General features: G+C 55.9%; 3 protein-coding genes across 3 annotated transcripts; all 3 read left to right on the top strand.

Moving 5' to 3' along the window:
* Positions 1–4364: 4364 nt before the first annotated feature.
* On the top strand, positions 4365–4670 carry LOC142592976 (feather keratin-like). Its single transcript, XM_075705839.1, has one exon. It carries the CDS (start codon positions 4365–4367, stop codon positions 4668–4670), a length of 306 nt encoding a protein of 101 aa, XP_075561954.1.
* A 5077-nt stretch (positions 4671–9747) lies between these two features.
* On the top strand, positions 9748–10053 carry LOC142592970 (feather keratin-like). The gene has a single exon (XM_075705817.1). It carries the CDS (start codon positions 9748–9750, stop codon positions 10051–10053), a length of 306 nt encoding a protein of 101 aa, XP_075561932.1.
* Positions 10054–14802: 4749 nt separating this feature from the next.
* On the top strand, positions 14803–15108 carry LOC142592944 (feather keratin-like). The gene has a single exon (XM_075705688.1). It carries the CDS (start codon positions 14803–14805, stop codon positions 15106–15108), a length of 306 nt encoding a protein of 101 aa, XP_075561803.1.
* Positions 15109–22072: the final 6964 nt, after the last annotated feature.

The raw sequence follows: 22072 nt of genomic DNA, 5'->3' as shown, positions 1-22072 counted from the left end.
GTTGGAAAAGACCCTTAAGATCATGTACTCCAACCGTTAACCCAGCACTACCAAGTCCACCACTAAACACCACCTGTACATGGCTTTTAAATACCTCCAGGGCTGGTGACTCAGCCACCTCTAGGGCAGCCTGGTCCAATGGTTCACAACCTTGTCCGTGAAGAAATTTCCCCTAATAGCCAAGCTAAACCTCCCCTGGCACAACTCGGCGCCATTTCCTTTTCTCCTGTTGCTTGTTACTTGGCAGACGAGACCAACTCCTACCTCGCTACAACCTCCTTTCCGGTAGTTGTACAGAGCGATAAGGTCTCCCCTCAGCCTCCTTTTCTCCAGGCTAAACAACCCCAGCTCCCTCAGCCGCTCCTCACAGGATTTGTGCTCTACACCCTCCACCAGCTTCGCTGCCCTTCTCTGCACACGCTCCAGCACCTCAGCGTCCCTCTGGTAGTGAGGGGCCCAAAACTGAACACCATAGTCGAGCTGCGGCCTCACCAGTGCCGAGTACAGGGGAACAATCACTGCCCCAGTCCTGCTGCCCGCACTGTTTCTGACACAAGCCAGGGTGCTGTTGGCCGCCTTGCTCACCTGGGCACACTGCTGCCTCATATTCAGCCGCCTGTCAGCCAACACCCCCACGTCCCTTGCCGCCGGGCAGCTTTCCAGCTGCTCTTCCCCAAGCCTCTAGCGTTGCATGCGGTTGTTGTGACTCGAGTGCAGGACCCACCACTTGGCCTTGTTAAATCTCATACAGCTGGACTCGGACCATCGATCCAGCCTGTCCGCATCCCTCTGTACAGCCTTTCTGCCCTCGAGCAGATCAACACTCCCGCCCAACTTGGCGTCATCTGCAAACTTACTGAGGCTACACACTCGATCCTCTCACCCAGATCATGGATAAAGATAGTAAACAGAACTGGCACCAATACTCAGCCCTGGGGATCACCACTTGTGACCGGCTGCCAACCACATTTCACTCCATTCACCACAACGCTTTAGGCCTGGCCATCCAGACAGTATTTACCCAGCAAAGAGTGCGCCCATCCGAGCCATGAGCAGACAGTTTCTCCAGGAGAACGCTGTGGGAAACGGTGTCAAGGGCTTTACTAAAGTCCACGCAGACAACATCCACAGCTCCTCCCTCATCCACTAAGCGGGTCATCGTGTCATAGAAGGAGATCAGGTTAGTCAAGCAGGACGTGCCTTTCATAAACCCATGCTGACCAGGCCTGATCACCTGCTTGTCCTCTATGTGCCACCTGATGACGCTCAAGATGATCTGCTCCGTGACCTTCCCTGGCACCGAGGTCAGGCTGGCAGGCCTGTAGTTCCCCCAGTCCTCCTTCCGGCCCTTCTTATAGATGGCCATCACATTTGCTACCTTCCAGTCAACTGGGACCTCCCCGGTTAGCCAGGACTGCTGAGAAATGATGGAAAGTGGCTTGGTGAGCACTTGTGGCAGCTCCCTCAGTACCCTTGGGGGGATCCCATCCAGCCCCATAGACTTGTGTGTGTCTAGAGTGGGGCAGCTGGTCGCTAACCATTGCATCTGGATTATGAGGGCTTCATTCTGCTCCCTGTTGACCAACTTTCTTCCACAGAACGACTCGCTGGCCAGCACAGCAAGCACAATCACAACAAACAGAATCATTTAGATAACAAGGAAACGCTGGAGATCACCCAGTTCAATGCAACCTCCTCAAGCAGGGTCAGCTCGAGCAGGCTCTCCACGACCATGGCCAGTCAGCTTTTCAGTCTCTCCAAGCATGGACACTCCCAACACCTCTCTGCACAACCGCTTCCACTGCTTCACCACCCTCGCACTGAAAAACCCTTGCCTTCTCTGCCAAGGCAATGCCACGTCTTTGCAGCTTTCTCCATTCACTAGCATGGCCTGTTGCCCAGCGCCATTCCTCCCCAGAGGCAGGACTTTGCCCTTCCCCCTCTTCAACTTCAGCAGATTCCTCTCTGCCCTGTTCTCCAGAACCTCCAGCTCCCTGGGAAAAGTGGCACAAATGACCAGTGCCTCAAACACTCCTCCACATTTTGCATCCTCTCACAACTTGCTGACGGGGGCACTCCGTCCCACTGACCGTGTCACTGAGGACGATGTTGAACAGTGTTGGCCACAACGATCCAAGTCCTGGGCTACACCACTTGAGAATTGCCTCCAGATGCACTTTGGGCCACTCATCACAAGCCTCTGGGACCAGACCTTCAGCCACTTTGCACTCCACCTCACTGGCACCTTACGCACCCCGTACATTCTTGGCTTGTCTAGCAGCACGCAAGGGGAGGAAGCGTCAAAGGCTTCAGTAAAAGCTTGAGGTAAACACCAGACGTGGCGCTCTCCTCCCCCACAAAGCGACTCACTTCAACGTAGGGAGACACGGAGGTCAGAAAGCACGATTTCCCCTTCGTAAATGCATGCCAACAAGGCCCCATCACCTCCTTGTCCTTCCTGGCCTTGGCAGCGCTTTCCAGGAGCATTTCCTCCATTGCCTTCACATCAAACAGGGGCAGGCTCACCAGCCTCTACTTTCCAGATCCTCCCTCTTGGTCGTCTGCAAAAATACAGGGGATATGAGCTTTCTTCCCGTCTTCAGGAACTGCCCAGAAGAACCATGACCTGTCCAAGCTAATGGAGAGGGACCTCCCAAGGACAGCTGTCAGCACCCTCCGCATTCGGGCATGCAACCCATCAGGCCCTGGGGACTTACGTGCACCCAGTCACACAGCACTCCTTAGTACCTCTTTTCATCTTCCTCAGCAACAAGCACTGCTCGCCTGACAAACAGCCTGCAAACGCTCACCTCGGCTCAACTGGGGCACGCCTTGCCATTCATCAACCCTTCCGCATCCATCCACCACTACCAGGCTCTCAGTTCTGCAGCCACGTGCTGCATGCTCGCCTCCAGCTCCCCTCGCCAATCTCCAAATCCTCCTTCTCCCGTCAAACACTGTGCAGAGAAGCACCCTCAACCCTCAGCACTCACCGCAAAGAAAGACCCCAAAGGCCCCGGCTCAGCACCTCCTCTGCCAGATGCTCCCACTCACCCTATGCCTCTCGCCACACTCACAGGCTCTCCAGAAACTCACCTGCCCTTGCAGGGTGCCCCATAAACAATCAGAGAGTCATTTGGGTTGGAAAAGACCTTTAACATTAGCAAGTCTGACTGTTAACCTAGCATGTCCAAGTCCACCACTAAACCATGGCCCTAAGCACCACGTTTCCATGTCTTTCTGATACCTCCCGCGATTGTGAATCAACCACTTCCCTGGGCAGCCTGTTCCAGTGCTTGATAACCCTTTTGCTCACACACTTTTTCCTAACATCCAATCTGAACCTCCCCTGCTGCAACTTGAGGCCCTTTCCTCTTGTCCTATCAAACACCCACACTTCCCTCAAACGCTCCTCAGAAGTCTCGCTATCTAGACCCTTCACCGGCTCTTCTTTGGATGTGCCACACAAGAGACCAAGCACTGCGTCACGTCAGAGCCCAGGCTGCAAACCTGAACACCCCAGCTAAGGGGAGTACTACGGAGGAGCCAACACAAGCCTTTGGGGAGCGCGCAAGCGTTCCCAACGCCACAGGGCTGGCGAGCTCTTAAGCAGGCCTGCCAAGACAATGTCCTGCTCTTGCAAGACAGAGACCCAACGCAAGGGAAGGGGCAACCCCTCACGCCCCACACACCTCCAGAGCGCGCACCACTCTGCCAGGGCTGTGAGGAAATGAGGCCCCTCTTCACCACGCACCCACAAACCACACCACACGAGTGCCATGGCATGACCTCACTGATGACACCCTACCTCTCCTACGCTTTGGATGCGTCTGCCAAAAACCCTGACACGCACCTTCCAAGAAAAGCCTCCCAAACACAAACTCTCCCTTAAAAAATGCAGCCAAGACCAAGTGGACACGTCCTCAAGACGAGAACATGAAATTGCAGAACTGCGGCAACAAAGACACGCCCCACCTCATTACTCCCCAGGCTGTGGCACGCAAAAGCTGCTCGCTGCAAAAGGCTCTCATGCGCAAAGCCTGGCCCGCCCCTCCCGGACCAGCATAAAAGACGCACCAGCGCCTCTCTCCCTCACACACTTCTCCTCACCCCTTCTCCTCCAACGTCAACAAGGTGAGCCCCAACCCCCTTCTCCTCCTTTCTCCTGCCCCACCTGGCCCCTCTCTCCCACCACCCTCTGCCCACACCTTCACCAGCCACAAAGCCTCCCCACCGCCACGCTCCCCACCGCCACACAACACGCCTCCACGCTCCCCTGCCCTCCTGCAGCACCGCTCCTCGCACCCCCACGCCCCTCCGCTTCCTCAACACCCTCTCTTCCAGGGACCCCCCGCACCACAGACATGGCCTGCAACAACCTCTGCAACCCCTGCGGACCCACCCCGCTGGCTAACAGCTGCAACGAGCCCTGCGTCAGGCAGTGCGAGGACTCCCGCGTCGTCATCCAGCCTTCCACCGTGCTGGTCACCCTGCCAGGACCCATCCTCACCTCCTTCCCCCAGAACACCGCCGTCGGATCCTCCACATCGGCTGCCGTGGGCAGCGCTCTCAGCGCCCAGGGAGTGCCCATCTCCGGCGGCTTCGGCTACGGCTACGGCTTCGGAGGCCTGGGCTGCTTCGGCGCCAGAAGAGCCTGCTACCCCTGCTAAGGGCCCTCGCCACCACCCCTGACACCAGCCACCCACCCCCTGGGAGCCACTTCATGGACTGAGGACGCACCGACGCGCTCTTGCTCGCACGCGGACCTGCCGTCCACACCTCTTCCTCTCAAGGCACCAAGCAAGGAAGCAGGGAAGGGGCCAGCACGGGCTGCCTGGAAACATGGCCCGTGTACCTCCTCCTCTTCTCCCGCTTCTCACAAGACAAAGACCACCAGGCACCTCTGCCACGCTGCTCCCACTGCGGGGCAGGAACACCTCGGTCCGCTGGCAAAATCTACTGCATGCAAGGCACCTCAGTTGATGGTCGCCCTACTTGCACCTAAGAATGCCTCCCTCCCACTTGGTGCTCCTGCCTTTTCACTCTTTCTTCACCTCAATAAAGTTCTCCTGCATGCCAGCCTCAGACGCCTCTTCTTCCTTTCTTCTCCCAAGGCTCTTCCAACCTCACCTGGCACAAAGCCAGGGCTCAACAGGCCGTTGCGCTGCGTGGGAAGGGGCTACAAGGCCTCTCTTAGGAAGTGGGTCCCCAGCAACAACAACACCACAAAGACTGGCACATGAGGGCTGCAAGCCTCTGACACAAGCCCTTCACTTGCCCAAACAAAGCCTTGGACACGGAAACGAACTTTTACCCAGGTCTCTGACGCAAGCTCCCCATGGCAGAACGCGCTCAGCATCATAGAATCCTTCAGGTTGGAAAAGACCCTTAAGATCATGTACTCCAACCGTTAACCCAGCACTACCAAGTCCACCACTAAACACCACCTGTACATGGCTTTTAAATACCTCCAGGGCTGCTGACTCAGCCACCTCTAGGGCAGCCTGGTCCAATGGTTCACAACCTTGTCCGTGAAGAAATTTCCCCTAATAGCCAAGCTAAACCTCCCCTGGCACAACTCGGCGCCATTTCCTTTTCTCCTGTTGCTTGTTACTTGGCAGACGAGACCAACTCCTACCTCGCTACAACCTCCTTTCCGGTAGTTGTACAGAGCGATAAGGTCTCCCCTCAGCCTCCTTTTCTCCAGGCTAAACAACCCCAGCTCCCTCAGCCGCTCCTCACAGGATTTGTGCTCTACACCCTCCACCAGCTTCGCTGCCCTTCTCTGCACACGCTCCAGCACCTCAGCGTCCCTCTGGTAGTGAGGGGCCCAAAACTGAACACCATAGTCGAGCTGCGGCCTCACCAGTGCCGAGTACAGGGGAACAATCACTGCCCCAGTCCTGCTGCCCGCACTGTTTCTGACACAAGCCAGGGTGCTGTTGGCCGCCTTGCTCACCTGGGCACACTGCTGCCTCATATTCAGCCGCCTGTCAGCCAACACCCCCACGTCCCTTGCCGCCGGGCAGCTTTCCAGCTGCTCTTCCCCAAGCCTCTAGCGTTGCATGCGGTTGTTGTGACTCGAGTGCAGGACCCACCACTTGGCCTTGTTAAATCTCATACAGCTGGACTCGGACCATCGATCCAGCCTGTCCGCATCCCTCTGTACAGCCTTTCTGCCCTCGAGCAGATCAACACTCCCGCCCAACTTGGCGTCATCTGCAAACTTACTGAGGCTACACACTCGATCCTCTCACCCAGATCATGGATAAAGATAGTAAACAGAACTGGCACCAATACTCAGCCCTGGGGATCACCACTTGTGACCGGCTGCCAACCACATTTCACTCCATTCACCACAACGCTTTAGGCCTGGCCATCCAGACAGTATTTACCCAGCAAAGAGTGCGCCCATCCGAGCCATGAGCAGACAGTTTCTCCAGGAGAACGCTGTGGGAAACGGTGTCAAGGGCTTTACTAAAGTCCACGCAGACAACATCCACAGCTCCTCCCTCATCCACTAAGCGGGTCATCGTGTCATAGAAGGAGATCAGGTTAGTCAAGCAGGACGTGCCTTTCATAAACCCATGCTGACCAGGCCTGATCACCTGCTTGTCCTCTATGTGCCACCTGATGACGCTCAAGATGATCTGCTCCGTGACCTTCCCTGGCACCGAGGTCAGGCTGGCAGGCCTGTAGTTCCCCCAGTCCTCCTTCCGGCCCTTCTTATAGATGGCCATCACATTTGCTACCTTCCAGTCAACTGGGACCTCCCCGGTTAGCCAGGACTGCTGAGAAATGATGGAAAGTGGCTTGGTGAGCACTTGTGGCAGCTCCCTCAGTACCCTTGGGGGGATCCCATCCAGCCCCATAGACTTGTGTGTGTCTAGAGTGGGGCAGCTGGTCGCTAACCATTGCATCTGGATTATGAGGGCTTCATTCTGCTCCCTGTTGACCAACTTTCTTCCACAGAACGACTCGCTGGCCAGCACAGCAAGCACAATCACAACAAACAGAATCATTTAGATAACAAGGAAACGCTGGAGATCACCCAGTTCAATGCAACCTCCTCAAGCAGGGTCAGCTCGAGCAGGCTCTCCACGACCATGGCCAGTCAGCTTTTCAGTCTCTCCAAGCATGGACACTCCCAACACCTCTCTGCACAACCGCTTCCACTGCTTCACCACCCTCGCACTGAAAAACCCTTGCCTTCTCTGCCAAGGCAATGCCACGTCTTTGCAGCTTTCTCCATTCACTAGCATGGCCTGTTGCCCAGCGCCATTCCTCCCCAGAGGCAGGACTTTGCCCTTCCCCCTCTTCAACTTCAGCAGATTCCTCTCTGCCCTGTTCTCCAGAACCTCCAGCTCCCTGGGAAAAGTGGCACAAATGACCAGTGCCTCAAACACTCCTCCACATTTTGCATCCTCTCACAACTTGCTGACGGGGGCACTCCGTCCCACTGACCGTGTCACTGAGGACGATGTTGAACAGTGTTGGCCACAACGATCCAAGTCCTGGGCTACACCACTTGAGAATTGCCTCCAGATGCACTTTGGGCCACTCATCACAAGCCTCTGGGACCAGACCTTCAGCCACTTTGCACTCCACCTCACTGGCACCTTACGCACCCCGTACATTCTTGGCTTGTCTAGCAGCACGCAAGGGGAGGAAGCGTCAAAGGCTTCAGTAAAAGCTTGAGGTAAACACCAGACGTGGCGCTCTCCTCCCCCACAAAGCGACTCACTTCAACGTAGGGAGACACGGAGGTCAGAAAGCACGATTTCCCCTTCGTAAATGCATGCCAACAAGGCCCCATCACCTCCTTGTCCTTCCTGGCCTTGGCAGCGCTTTCCAGGAGCATTTCCTCCATTGCCTTCACATCAAACAGGGGCAGGCTCACCAGCCTCTACTTTCCAGATCCTCCCTCTTGGTCGTCTGCAAAAATACAGGGGATATGAGCTTTCTTCCCGTCTTCAGGAACTGCCCAGAAGAACCATGACCTGTCCAAGCTAATGGAGAGGGACCTCCCAAGGACAGCTGTCAGCACCCTCCGCATTCGGGCATGCAACCCATCAGGCCCTGGGGACTTACGTGCACCCAGTCACACAGCACTCCTTAGTACCTCTTTTCATCTTCCTCAGCAACAAGCACTGCTCGCCTGACAAACAGCCTGCAAACGCTCACCTCGGCTCAACTGGGGCACGCCTTGCCATTCATCAACCCTTCCGCATCCATCCACCACTACCAGGCTCTCAGTTCTGCAGCCACGTGCTGCATGCTCGCCTCCAGCTCCCCTCGCCAATCTCCAAATCCTCCTTCTCCCGTCAAACACTGTGCAGAGAAGCACCCTCAACCCTCAGCACTCACCGCAAAGAAAGACCCCAAAGGCCCCGGCTCAGCACCTCCTCTGCCAGATGCTCCCACTCACCCTATGCCTCTCGCCACACTCACAGGCTCTCCAGAAACTCACCTGCCCTTGCAGGGTGCCCCATAAACAATCAGAGAGTCATTTGGGTTGGAAAAGACCTTTAACATTAGCAAGTCTGACTGTTAACCTAGCATGTCCAAGTCCACCACTAAACCATGGCCCTAAGCACCACGTTTCCATGTCTTTCTGATACCTCCCGCGATTGTGAATCAACCACTTCCCTGGGCAGCCTGTTCCAGTGCTTGATAACCCTTTTGCTCACACACTTTTTCCTAACATCCAATCTGAACCTCCCCTGCTGCAACTTGAGGCCCTTTCCTCTTGTCCTATCAAACACCCACACTTCCCTCAAATGCTCCTCAGAAGTCTCGCTATCTAGACCCTTCACCTCCTTCACTGGCTCTTCTTTGGATGTGCCACACAAGAGACCAAGCACTGCGTCACGTCAGAGCCCAGGCTGCAAACCTGAACACCCCAGCTAAGGGGAGTACTACGGAGGAGCCAACACAAGCCTTTGGGGAGCGCGCAAGCGTTCCCAACGCCACAGGGCTGGCGAGCTCTTAAGCAGGCCTGCCAAGACAATGTCCTGCTCTTGCAAGACAGAGACCCAACGCAAGGGAAGGGGCAACCCCTCACGCCCCACACACCTCCAGAGCGCGCACCACTCTGCCAGGGCTGTGAGGAAATGAGGCCCCTCTTCACCACGCACCCACAAACCACACCACACGAGTGCCATGGCATGACCTCACTGATGACACCCTACCTCTCCTACGCTTTGGATGCGTCTGCCAAAAACCCTGACACGCACCTTCCAAGAAAAGCCTCCCAAACACAAACTCTCCCTTAAAAAATGCAGCCAAGACCAAGTGGACACGTCCTCAAGACGAGAACATGAAATTGCAGAACTGCGGCAACAAAGACACGCCCCACCTCATTACTCCCCAGGCTGTGGCACGCAAAAGCTGCTCGCTGCAAAAGGCTCTCATGCGCAAAGCCTGGCCCGCCCCTCCCGGACCAGCATAAAAGACGCACCAGCGCCTCTCTCCCTCACACACTTCTCCTCACCCCTTCTCCTCCAACGTCAACAAGGTGAGCCCCAACCCCCTTCTCCTCCTTTCTCCTGCCCCACCTGGCCCCTCTCTCCCACCACCCTCTGCCCACACCTTCACCAGCCACAAAGCCTCCCCACCGCCACGCTCCCCACCGCCACACAACACGCCTCCACGCTCCCCTGCCCTCCTGCAGCACCGCTCCTCGCACCCCCACGCCCCTCCGCTTCCTCAACACCCTCTCTTCCAGGGACCCCCCGCACCACAGACATGGCCTGCAACAACCTCTGCAACCCCTGCGGACCCACCCCGCTGGCTAACAGCTGCAACGAGCCCTGCGTCAGGCAGTGCGAGGACTCCCGCGTCGTCATCCAGCCTTCCACCGTGCTGGTCACCCTGCCAGGACCCATCCTCACCTCCTTCCCCCAGAACACCGCCGTCGGATCCTCCACATCGGCTGCCGTGGGCAGCGCTCTCAGCGCCCAGGGAGTGCCCATCTCCGGCGGCTTCGGCTACGGCTACGGCTTCGGAGGCCTGGGCTGCTTCGGCGCCAGAAGAGCCTGCTACCCCTGCTAAGGGCCCTCGCCACCACCCCTGACACCAGCCACCCACCCCCTGGGAGCCACTTCATGGACTGAGGACGCACCGACGCGCTCTTGCTCGCACGCGGACCTGCCGTCCACACCTCTTCCTCTCAAGGCACCAAGCAAGGAAGCAGGGAAGGGGCCAGCACGGGCTGCCTGGAAACATGGCCCGTGTACCTCCTCCTCTTCTCCCACTTCTCACAAGACAAAGACCACCAGGCACCTCTGCCACGCTGCTCCCACTGCGGGGCAGGAACACCTCGGTCCGCTGGCAAAATCTACCGCATGCAAGGCACCTCAGTTGATGGTCGCCCTACTTGCACCTAAGAATGCCTCCCTCCCACTTGGTGCTCCTGCCTTTTCACTCTTTCTTCACCTCAATAAAGTTCTCCTGCATGCCAGCCTCAGACGCCTCTTCTTCCTCTCTTCTGCCAAGGCTCTTCCAACCTCACCTGGCACAAAGCCAGGGCTCAACAGGCCGTTGCGCTGCGTGGGAAGGGGCTACAAGGCCTCTCTTAGGAAGTGGGTCCCCAGCAACAACAACACCACAAAGACTGGCACATGAGGGCTGCAAGCCTCTGACACAAGCCCTTCACTTGCCCAAACAAAGCCTTGGACACGGAAATGAACTTTTACCCAGGTCTCTGACGCAAGCTCCCCATGGCAGAACGCGCTCAGCATCATAGAATCCTTCAGGTTGGAAAAGACCCTTAAGATCATGTACTCCAACCGTTAACCCAGCACTACCAAGTCCACCACTAAACACCACCTGTACATGGCTTTTAAATACCTCCAGGGCTGCTGACTCAGCCACCTCTAGGGCAGCCTGGTCCAATGGTTCACAACCTTGTCCGTGAAGAAATTTCCCCTAATAGCCAAGCTAAACCTCCCCTGGCACAACTCGGCGCCATTTCCTTTTCTCCTGTTGCTTGTTACTTGGCAGACGAGACCAACTCCTACCTCGCTACAACCTCCTTTCCGGTAGTTGTACAGAGCGATAAGGTCTCCCCTCAGCCTCCTTTTCTCCAGGCTAAACAACCCCAGCTCCCTCAGCCGCTCCTCACAGGATTTGTGCTCTACACCCTCCACCAGCTTCGCTGCCCTTCTCTGCACACGCTCCAGCACCTCAGCGTCCCTCTGGTAGTGAGGGGCCCAAAACTGAACACCATAGTTGAGCTGCGGCCTCACCAGTGCCGAGTACAGGGGAACAATCACTGCCCCAGTCCTGCTGCCCGCACTGTTTCTGACACAAGCCAGGGTGCTGTTGGCCGCCTTGCTCACCTGGGCACACTGCTGCCTCATATTCAGCCGCCTGTCAGCCAACACCCCCACGTCCCTTGCCGCCGGGCAGCTTTCCAGCTGCTCTTCCCCAAGCCTCTAGCGTTGCATGCGGTTGTTGTGACTCGAGTGCAGGACCCACCACTTGGCCTTGTTAAATCTCATACAGCTGGACTCGGACCATCGATCCAGCCTGTCCGCATCCCTCTGTACAGCCTTTCTGCCCTCGAGCAGATCAACACTCCCGCCCAACTTGGCGTCATCTGCAAACTTACTGAGGCTACACACTCGATCCTCTCACCCAGATCATGGATAAAGATAGTAAACAGAACTGGCACCAATACTCAGCCCTGGGGATCACCACTTGTGACCGGCTGCCAACCACATTTCACTCCATTCACCACAACGCTTTAGGCCTGGCCATCCAGACAGTATTTACCCAGCAAAGAGTGCGCCCATCCGAGCCATGAGCAGACAGTTTCTCCAGGAGAACGCTGTGGGAAACGGTGTCAAGGGCTTTACTAAAGTCCACGCAGACAACATCCACAGCTCCTCCCTCATCCACTAAGCGGGTCATCGTGTCATAGAAGGAGATCAGGTTAGTCAAGCAGGACGTGCCTTTCATAAACCCATGCTGACCAGGCCTGATCACCTGCTTGTCCTCTATGTGCCACCTGATGACGCTCAAGATGATCTGCTCCGTGACCTTCCCTGGCACCGAGGTCAGGCTGGCAGGCCTGTAGTTCCCCCAGTCCTCCTTCCAGCCCTTCTTATAGATGGCCATCACATTTGCTACCTTCCAGTCAACTGGGACCTCCCCGGTTAGCCAGGACTGCTGAGAAATGATGGAAAGTGGCTTGGTGAGCACTTGTGGCAGCTCCCTCAGTACCCTTGGGGGGATCCCATCCAGCCCCATAGACTTGTGTGTGTCTAGAGTGGGGCAGCTGGTCGCTAACCATTGCATCTGGATTATGAGGGCTTCATTCTGCTCCCTGTTGACCAACTTTCTTCCACAGAACGACTCGCTGGCCAGCACAGCAAGCACAATCACAACAAACAGAATCATTTAGATAACAAGGAAACGCTGGAGATCACCCAGTTCAATGCAACCTCCTCAAGCAGGGTCAGCTCGAGCAGGCTCTCCACGACCATGGCCAGTCAGCTTTTCAGTCTCTCCAAGCATGGACACTCCCAACACCTCTCTGCACAACCGCTTCCACTGCCTGACCACTCTTGCAATGAAAAACCCTTGCCTTCTCTGCCAAGGCAATGCCACGTCTTTGCAGCTTTCTCCATTCACTAGCATGGCCTGTTGCCCAGCGCTATTCCTCCCCAGAGGCAGGGCTTTGCCTTTTCCCCTCTTCAACTTCAGCAGATTCCTCTCTGCCCTGTTCTCCAGAACCTCCAGCTCCCTGGGAGAAGTGGCACAAATGTTCGGTGCCTCAGTATCTCTTCCAATTTTTCCATCATCTCCCAGCTTACTGAGGGGGCACTCTTGTCGCGCTTCCCACGTCACTAAAGAGGATGTTGAACAGTGTTGGCCCCACATCCTATGACCATGCAATGCGATAAAGCAACAAAGGCTTCACAAGGATGTTGCGGTAAACACCAGCCACAGCTCTCTCCTTGTCCACAGAGCTCGTCACTTCAAAGTGCAACACATGGAGGCTGGTGAAGCACTATTTCCCCTTTGTAAATCCATGCTGACAACTCCCCATCAATTGCTTGCCCTTTGTCAGTCACAGTGCTTTCTGGGAAGATTTCACCTTGCACAGGAACAAGATAGGACTCACCAGGCTCTAGTTTTCCACATCTTTGTTCCTGATCTTCTTCAAGATAGGAGCGCTATGAGCTCTCTTCCAGCAATGAGGAAATGTCCCCAGGTGCTATGACCTTAGCAAGATAATTGACAGGGGCCTCCCAAGGATATCAGAGAGCTACCTCTCATTCGTGGATGCGACCTGTCAGGCCCCAGGGACTTGCTTACCTCCATACACACAGCACTCCTTCCTACCTCCCTTCATCTTCCTCACATATGAGAACAGCTCACCTGACAATCAGCTTAAAAACACTCACCTTAGCTCAACTGGAGCACCCCTTGCCATTCATCAACCCTTCCGCATACATCCACCACCAGGCTCTCAGTTCTGCAGCCACGTGCTGCATGCTCACCTCCACTCCCCTCGCCAATCTCCAAATCTTCCTTCTGCCCGTCAAACACTGTGCAGAGAAGTGCCCTCAACCCTCAGAAAGAAAGACCCCAAAGGCCCCAGCTCAGCACCTCCTCTGCCAGATGCTCCCACTCACCTTATGCCTCTTGCCAAATTCACAGGCTCTCCAGAAACTCACCTGCCCTTGCAAAGTGATCCACATCACACACTGCGTCATGCCAAAGACAAGGCTGTAAATGTGCCAGCCTCAGCTACAGGGAGTGATACGGAGGGGCCAACACAAGCCTTTGGGGACTGCGGCAGGCCTCACCACAGCACAGGGCTGCCGAGCGCTCAACCAGGGCTGCCAGGACAGCCTCCTGCTCTCGTAAGCAGCCCTCCTCTGCCTGCTTGCGCTGCCACCCCCACGGAAGGCCCCACACGCGCACAAGCCCAAACAGGCACGCTCCTTTCTCCCACCTACAACCTTACAAGCAACAGGGCCACTAGGGCACCCACACGGCACACCCAACGACTGGGAAAGGCCAAGCCTAAAGACAGGCTTAGTGAGCTGGCAGGAAGGTGGAGCGGGACCGAACGCCATGGAAGAGGCAGCCCCTCACGCCCCACACACCTCCAGAGCCCACACCAGCCTGCCCGGGGCTGTGAGGAAATGGGGCCCCTCTTCACAACGCACCCACAAACCACACCACACGAATGCCATGACATGACCTCACTGACAAGACGACACCCCACCTCTCCTATGCTTTGGTCAGGTCTTCTGCCCGCCCTGACACGCACCATCAACACCAAGCCTTTGCCCTCTAATACTCGCACTTAAAAGCTGCCGACAGGCTCAAGTGGACACATCCTCAAGAGGAGAACATGAAATTGCAGAATTGTGGCAACGAAGTCATGCCCCACCTCATTACTCCCCAGGCTGTGGCACGCAAAAGCTGCTCGCTGCAAAAGGCTCTCATGCGCAAAGCCTGGCCCGCCCCTCCCGGACCAGCATAAAAGACGCACCAGCGCCTCTCTCCCTCACACGCTTCTCCTCACCCCTTCTCCTCCAACGTCAACAAGGTGAGCCCCAACCCCCTTCTCCTCCTTTCTCCTGCCCCACCTGGCCCCTCTCTCCCACCACCCTCTGCCCACACCTTCACCAGCCACAAAGCCTCCCCACCGCCACGCTCCCCACCGCCACACAACACGCCTCCACGCTCCCCTGCCTTCCTGCAGCACCGCTCCTCGCACCCCCACGCCCCTCCGCTTCCTCAACACCCTCTCTTCCAGGGACCCTCCGCACCACAGACATGGCCTGCAACAACCTCTGCAACCCCTGCGGACCCACCCCGCTGGCTAACAGCTGCAACGAGCCCTGCGTCAGGCAGTGCGAGGACTCCCGCGTCGTCATCCAGCCTTCCACCGTGCTGGTCACCCTGCCAGGGCCCATCCTCACCTCCTTCCCCCAGAACACCGCCGTCGGATCCTCCACATCGGCTGCCGTGGGCAGCGCTCTCAGCGCCCAGGGAGTGCCCATCTCCGGTGGCTTCGGCTACGGCTACGGCTTCGGAGGCCTGGGCTGCTTTGGTGCCAGAAGAGCCTGCTACCCCTGCTAAGGGCCCTCGCCACCACCCCTGACACCAGCCACCCACCCCCTGGGAGCCACTTCATGGACTGAGGACGCACCGACGCGCTCTTGCTCGCACGCGGACCTGCCGTCCACACCTCTTCCTCTTCAGGCACCAAGCAAGGAAGCAGGGAAGGGGCCAGCACGGGCTGCCTGGAAACATGGCCCGTGTACATCCTCCTCTTCTCCCACTTCCTTCGTGGCGTCGCCCCTTCTGCTGCGTTAACTACTCTCTGCTGCAAACACCTTCTCACAAGACAAAGACCACCGGGGACCTCTGCTGTGCCGCTCCCACTGCGGGGCAGGAAGACCTCGGCGATCTGGCACAATCCACTCACACAAAGGATTTTGTCTTATGGTTGCCCTACTTGCACCTCAGACTGGCTCTGCCCCACTCGGCACTCCTGCCTTTTCACTCTTTTGCCTCAATAAAGATGTTCTGCATGCCAGCCTCAGACGCCTCCTCTTCCTTTCTTCTCCCAACGCTCTTCCAACCTCACCCAGCACAAAGGCTTCGGGGTGGGTGCAAAAGGGGCACATGATCTCTTTGGAACTATGTCCCTAGCAACAACACGACCACCACAGAGCAGGACAGGGGGCTTCCAGAACGTGACACAAGCCCTTCACTTGCTCAAACAAAGCCTTCGACATGACAGTGCTCCCCTGCGCACACCTCTGATGAAGTCTCCGCATGCCAGCACACACTTGACCAACTCTCTTCCCAGCACAACTCTGGCCAGCACAGCAAGCACAATCACAGCAAACAGAATCATTTAGATAACAAGGAAATGCTAGAGATCACCCAGTTCAATGCGACCTGCTCAAGCAGGGTCAGCTCAAGCAGGCTCTCCACAAGCATGTCCAGTCAGCTTTTCAGTATCTCCAAGCATGGAGACTCCAACACCTCTCTGCACAACTGCTTTCCTCCATCACCCTCCGTGGAAACAAGATCAGGTTGGGCAACATCTAGTTTCCTAGATTGGCATTCCTGATCTTCTTCATAATAGGAGGGCTCTGAGCTCTCTTTCAGCCATCAGGAACCGCTCACAGGTACCATCACCTTCAGAAGATAGTGGAGAGTGGCCTCTGAAGGTCATCAGCCAGCTCCCTTTGCAGTAGTGGCTATGACCCCTCAGAGCCTTGGTGCAGGCCTTGCCATTCATCAACACATCCGCATCCATCCACCACCACCAGGGCCTTGGTCCTGCTGCATGCTTGCCTCCAACTCCCCTCGCCAATCTCCAAATCTTCCTTCTGCCCATGGCCTCACCCCTCAGTACTCACCCCATGCAATGGCCACAAAGGCCCTGGCTCACCGCCTCCCCCGCCTGCTGCTCCCACTTGTCCTCTGCCTCTCACCACACTCGCGGGCTCTCCAGAAACTCACCTGGTTTTGCAATGTGATCCACCTCAGGCAGTGTGTCATGCCTGAGCCAAGGCTGTAAATGTGTCGGCCCCAGCTAAGGAGAGTGCTACGGAGGGGCCAACACAAGCCTTTGGGGACTGTGGCAGGCCTCACCACAGCACAGGGCTGCCGAGCACTCAACCAGGGCTGCCAGGACAGCGTCCTGCTCTCGTAAGCAGCCCTCCTCTGCCTGCTTGCACTGCCACCCCCATGGATGGCCCCAAGGGTGCACAAGCCCAAACAGGCAGACTCCTTTCTCTCAGTCTCCCAGGATGGAGACTCCACCTCCTCCACTTTTTGACCACCCTCACACTGAAAAAGGCTTGTCTTCATTGCCCATGAAATTCCATCTATTTTTATTTGTGCCCGTGGCCTCTTGTCCTGGTAGTGCGCACTACTCAGAAGAACCAGGCTCCCTCAACTTCATTCCCTGTCATCAGGGATTTATACCCATTTATGGCAGCCCATGCATATGCAATTGTCTCCTGGCTTAACAGTCCCAGCTCTCTCAGCTTCTCCTCGTAGGAAGAATGCTCCAGCCCTGTCAGAATCTTGGTGGCCCTGTACTGGTCTCGTTCAACGAAGTCCATGTCCTTCTTACACTGGTGAGCCCATAACTGCACTCAGCACCCCACAGGGGACTGCACCAGTGCTGAGGAGACAGGAAGGTTCACCTCCCTCAACTTGCTGCAATGCTTTTCCTAATGCTGCCCTGGAGACTGGTGGCCCCTTTTGCCACAAGGGTTCATTGCTGCTTCATGGTCCACTTGTTCCCCACCAGGACCACAAGGTCCTTCTCTGCTAAGCTACTTTATATTTAATTTGTCCCCAGCTGTTCCTGCTACCTGGGGTGATTTCTCTGCAGAACCTGGACTTTGCATTTCCCCTTACTGAACTCCATGAGATTCCTCTCTGTCCAGTGCAAGAAGATCAGGTAGCTCCCTCAGCATTCGTGGGTTCAAACCATCTTTCCCCATTGACATATGTACATCCAGTTACACAACCCCCTCTTTCTGGGGGGCAGCTGTGAGTCCACTGGCACCGCCAGCACAGCCCTGAATCAGCCCCATGTGCCTCTTGCTTGCCAGGCACTCCAGCACTCATCAACACAGAAGCACAGATACCCTTCCTACCTCACCTCCTCTTCCTCACTAACAAGCACTGCTCACACAGTGAACAACCGGTAAAACACTCACCTCCACTGAATTTAGGCAGGTGTTGGGAGTCTGGCGAGGTCCTCACTGAGTGGAAGCTAGCAAACGTCATTCCAATTTATTAAAAGGGCGTGAGTGAAGAGCGAGGAAACTGCAGAGCTGTTACTCTAACCTCAGTACCTGGAAAAGTTATGGAGAAGATTCTGCTGGGTGCTACTGAAAGACATTTAAAGGACACTGCAGTCATCAGGCACAGACAACATGGGTTCACTAAGGGAAAGTCCTGCCTGACTAATTTGATATCCTTCTATGATAACGTCACGTGCCTTGTGGATGAAGGGAAGGCCATGGATCTGTTTTTTCTGGATTTTAGTAAGGCTTTTGATCCAGTGCCTCACAGCATCCTTCTGGACAAGTTGTCCAACTGTGAGATGAGCAGGTACATGCTGTGCTGGGTGATGAACTGGCTGAAGGGCAGGGCTCAAAGGGTTGTAGTGAATGGGGCTACATCTGGCTGGCCACCAGCAGTGTTCCTCAGGGTTCAATCCAAAGGCCAGTTCTGTTCAAGATTTTTATCAATGATCTGGATGCAGGAGTTGAATGCAGCATTAGGAAATTTGCTGATGATACCAAAATGGGAGGTGCTGCTGACTCTCTTGGGGGACAAGTGGCCTTGCAGAGGGATCTGAATAGACTGGAGCATTGGGCAATCATCAACAGCATGAAATTTAACAAGAACAAATGCCAGATTCTGCACCGAGGATGGAGTAACAGGGAACACGTATAAATTGGGAGAGGAGTGGCTGGAGAGCAGCCCTGCAGAAAGGGATCTGGGGGTGCTGGTTGACAGCAGGCTCAACAGGAGCCAGCAGTGTGCCCTGGCAGCCAAGAGGGCAAACTGCATCCTGGGGTGCAGCAAACCCAGCATAACCAGCCGGTCAAAAGAGGTGCTTATCCTGCTGTATTGAGTGTTGGTGCGGCCTCAGCTTGAGTATAGTGTGCAGTTCTGGGCCCCAAAATTTAGGAAACGCCCTTGAACGTTGCTTGAACAAAGCCCTTGAACAAAGCTGCTGAAAGGGCTGGGAGGCATGGACTATGAGGAGCGGCTAAGGACTTTGGGTTTGTCTAGTTTGGAGAAAAGGAGGCTGAGGGGTGACTTCATTGCTCCCTACAGCTTCCCGAGAAGAAGAGGAGCGAGAGGTGCTGAGCTCTTCCCCCTGGGATCCAGTGACAGGATTTGTGGGAATGGTTCAAAGTTGTGCCAGGGGAGGTTCAGAATTGACATTAGAAAACATTACTGAGAGGGTGGTCAAACACTGGAACAGGCTTCCTAGAGAGATGGCCGATGCCCCAAGCTTGTCAGTGTTTAAGAGGCATTTGGACAATGCCCTTAATAACATGCTCTAACTTTTGATCAGCCCTGAATTGGTCAGGCGTTTGGACTAGATGATCGCTGTAGGTCCCTTCCAACTGGGCTGTTCTAGGCCAGGCTAATCTAGTCTAGTCTGCTTCATCAACCCTTTGGCACGCAAACATCACCTCAAGGTTCTCAGGTGCACAGCCCAGCATGCACAGCTCCAATTTCCCCGCCGCAACACCCAATCCCACTCTGGCCCCACAAACACTGCGGAGAGAAATGGCCTCACCCCTCGGCACTCACCCCAAATTAAGACCCCAAAGGGCCTGGCTCACCAACCTCCCCTGCCTCCCGGTCCCACTCGCCCTGGGCCTTTCACCGGCCTCACCAACCTTCCCAAAACTCACCAGCCTCAGCCCCGCCGCCGCAGCTCTCCCTCAGCACCCTCAGCGACCAGCCAATCAGGAGGCAGCTAACAGGCACCAGTAGCTGCAGAAGCTCCCAGAAGTTTCTAGAAGGCTCCTGTCAGGACCCACAAAATGGACACCTCCGGTACAATAAATAATCTTCACCAAATGGCCCCCAAAACAGCTGTTGGGAGGGGTGGGGGCCGAACAGTGAAATGAATGAGTAGAAATGCTGCCAAAAACCCAAACCAAATGCCTCACACGAAAGCAGTCAGGGGACTGAGAGGGATGAAATGGAGGGAAAATGCCCTGAATAACACCCCCCAAAAAAAAATCTGTGATCAATAAATACATCAACAGACCCTACACTTCTTTTCTGTGCTTCAGGGTGCCAGGGACACCCATGCGGGGTCCCCTGTCACGGTCCCCCCTTGCTGCGGTCTCCAGCCTAACAGCCTGGCAGTCTCCATGACACCATCTTCCCTCATGGCAGGGTCCCCGGGGCCACCCGCACAGGGTCCCCTTGCTGCGAGGACCCTGGGCAACCCACGCAGGGTGCCCAGGTCACCACCCCCCTTGCTGCGGGGTCCTCAGCTGACCCAAGCGTGGGTCCTTGTTGCACTGTTCGCCTGGCTGCACGGTCCCCATTCCACCCGCGTGGGAGTCCCCCGGCCACAGCCTCACCTTGCTATGGGGTCCCCAGCTGATCCCTTGTGGGGGATCCCCCCTTCATTGCAGGGTCCCACAGTGACCCATGCAGGGGGTCTCCAGACCACCATCCTCCCCGCTGCAGGGTCCGTGGACTACCTGTGCAGGGGACCCCAAGCCATCATCCCTCTGCTCTGAGGTCACAAAGAAAGCCCCCTGTGTGAGGTCACCACCCGCCTCACTGTGGGGTCCCTGAGGCACAGGACGAGGCATTGAGGACCAGGAGCAGAAAGAAGCCCATGACCCTGCTCTGCTGTGAAGATGGGGCTCCTGCGGAGCTGCATGGCCAAGGAGCTGGTGGGGTGGGCATGTTCCCTCATGCCACCCTCCCACCCCTGTGCTTCCCAGCTCAGGCACTCAAACCCAGATCTTTGGGTACCAAAGATCTTTGGTCCCCCCCTCCAAATTGCTTATCACCAATGCTGCTCACGCTTTCTTCTCCTTCATTTTTATTTTTCATACTCTGTAAGTGAAAAATAAAAGTCTCCTGCAAAACAGGTGAAGTCCAGGCTGAGACAGGAGCTCACAGTCTCCAGGGCTATTGGCAGGACTGAAATATTCATCAAAAGCAAATTAAGAGAATGTCTCCAGAGCAGCTGGAGTCCAGAGTGCTGGAGAGCTCTGCACACAGCTGGAGTCGGCCTCGATTCAAAGACGAAGCTTTTGCCTAGGAACAAAGTTCTTCTCTAATTCAAAAGCAGACATCACCTGCCTTGGAGCTGGGCAAGGAGAGGGGGAATGGGTTTGGATCTGTTTGGCCTTTTTATGCTGTGATTTAGTGTAAATAGCACATCTCCCCTGCAGACATGTTTCGTTGGCCTTGAGGGGCTTACTTTAGCTCATCTTAAAGTAATGTCTAATCAATAGAAGACAAACTCAAGTAATACCTGCTCTTATGAGCGATAGTTGTTCACCTTGGAGTTCAGCCAGCTTGACATCAACCCTTGGACTGAAATGGGTGTAGGATCTCATCTCTCCACAGCCATGCGACGTGCCTGAGCAGCCAGGCCTGGAGGGATGACTGCCTCATGCTTCAGAGCATGTCTCAGCCCAAACTTGCTCCAGAGCTGCTCATTTTGGGCACAGTCAGCTCGGACAGGTTCAAGGGAGTGCTGGGAGAAGGCTCATAGCCACATTGACCTCTGCCCAGAGGATGGATGGACCAGCACATGCCTCTCTCCCATCCACCCCGGGGAAGCCAGGTCCCTTTGGTTGTCCCCTGCCCAGCTGTCCGCACTTCATCCTTAGGAGACCCCAAGCCAGGCACGCAGCGGGAAGGATGTGCTGGAGGATACCCTCCCGAGCTGCATGGGTGAAATGGGTGGCATCTCTGACTCCCAGTGGGACTCTCAGCCACCAGCCAGGACCCTGCTCTCAGAGCAGCCCCAAACACCGTCATGAAGCAGTCGCAGCTTGCAGCCACACATGGCCTTTTCCCTTGTCGTCTTCCTTCAAGAGGACTGGACTCAGCAGGGCCAAAGGCAAAGTGATGATGGCAAGGGCATTACTACGCAGCAGCTCCTCCCAATCCCATGAACCAGGAGTCTGCAAGGAGTCCAATTCATTCCTGTCCCACCCCAAGTCAGAAATTTTCCATTCGAACTGCTCCTGGTTCATATTTCATATGCTACGAAACCTCCCAACATTAGCAAGAGCAAGGGGGTCTAGGAAAAGTCGTGGCCATCACTCCCATTCCCAACCCAGCCTTTTCCCTCTTTGGCTCTGCAAGACCATCCCGTGCTTTTGGACAACTTTCCCATTGCCAAGGGTCTGCACGTTGGTGGGGAGCAACCCCCAACCCCTATGGAAACTGGGAGTTGGGCTGCTTGGGATAAATTGGACTTCAGCCAGCCAAAATTAGGTATGGAGGCACAGGCTGTACCGCAGGACATGACCTGGAAAGGGGCTCACTGCTGGTGTGC

The sequence above is a fragment of the Pelecanus crispus genome, chromosome 2 (assembly GCF_030463565.1).
Source record: "Pelecanus crispus isolate bPelCri1 chromosome 2, bPelCri1.pri, whole genome shotgun sequence".
In the NCBI taxonomy this organism is placed as follows: Eukaryota; Metazoa; Chordata; class Aves; order Pelecaniformes; family Pelecanidae; genus Pelecanus; species Pelecanus crispus.
Note: the sequence above shows the minus strand (reverse complement) of the source record. Positions and strands in the feature narration are given on the sequence as shown.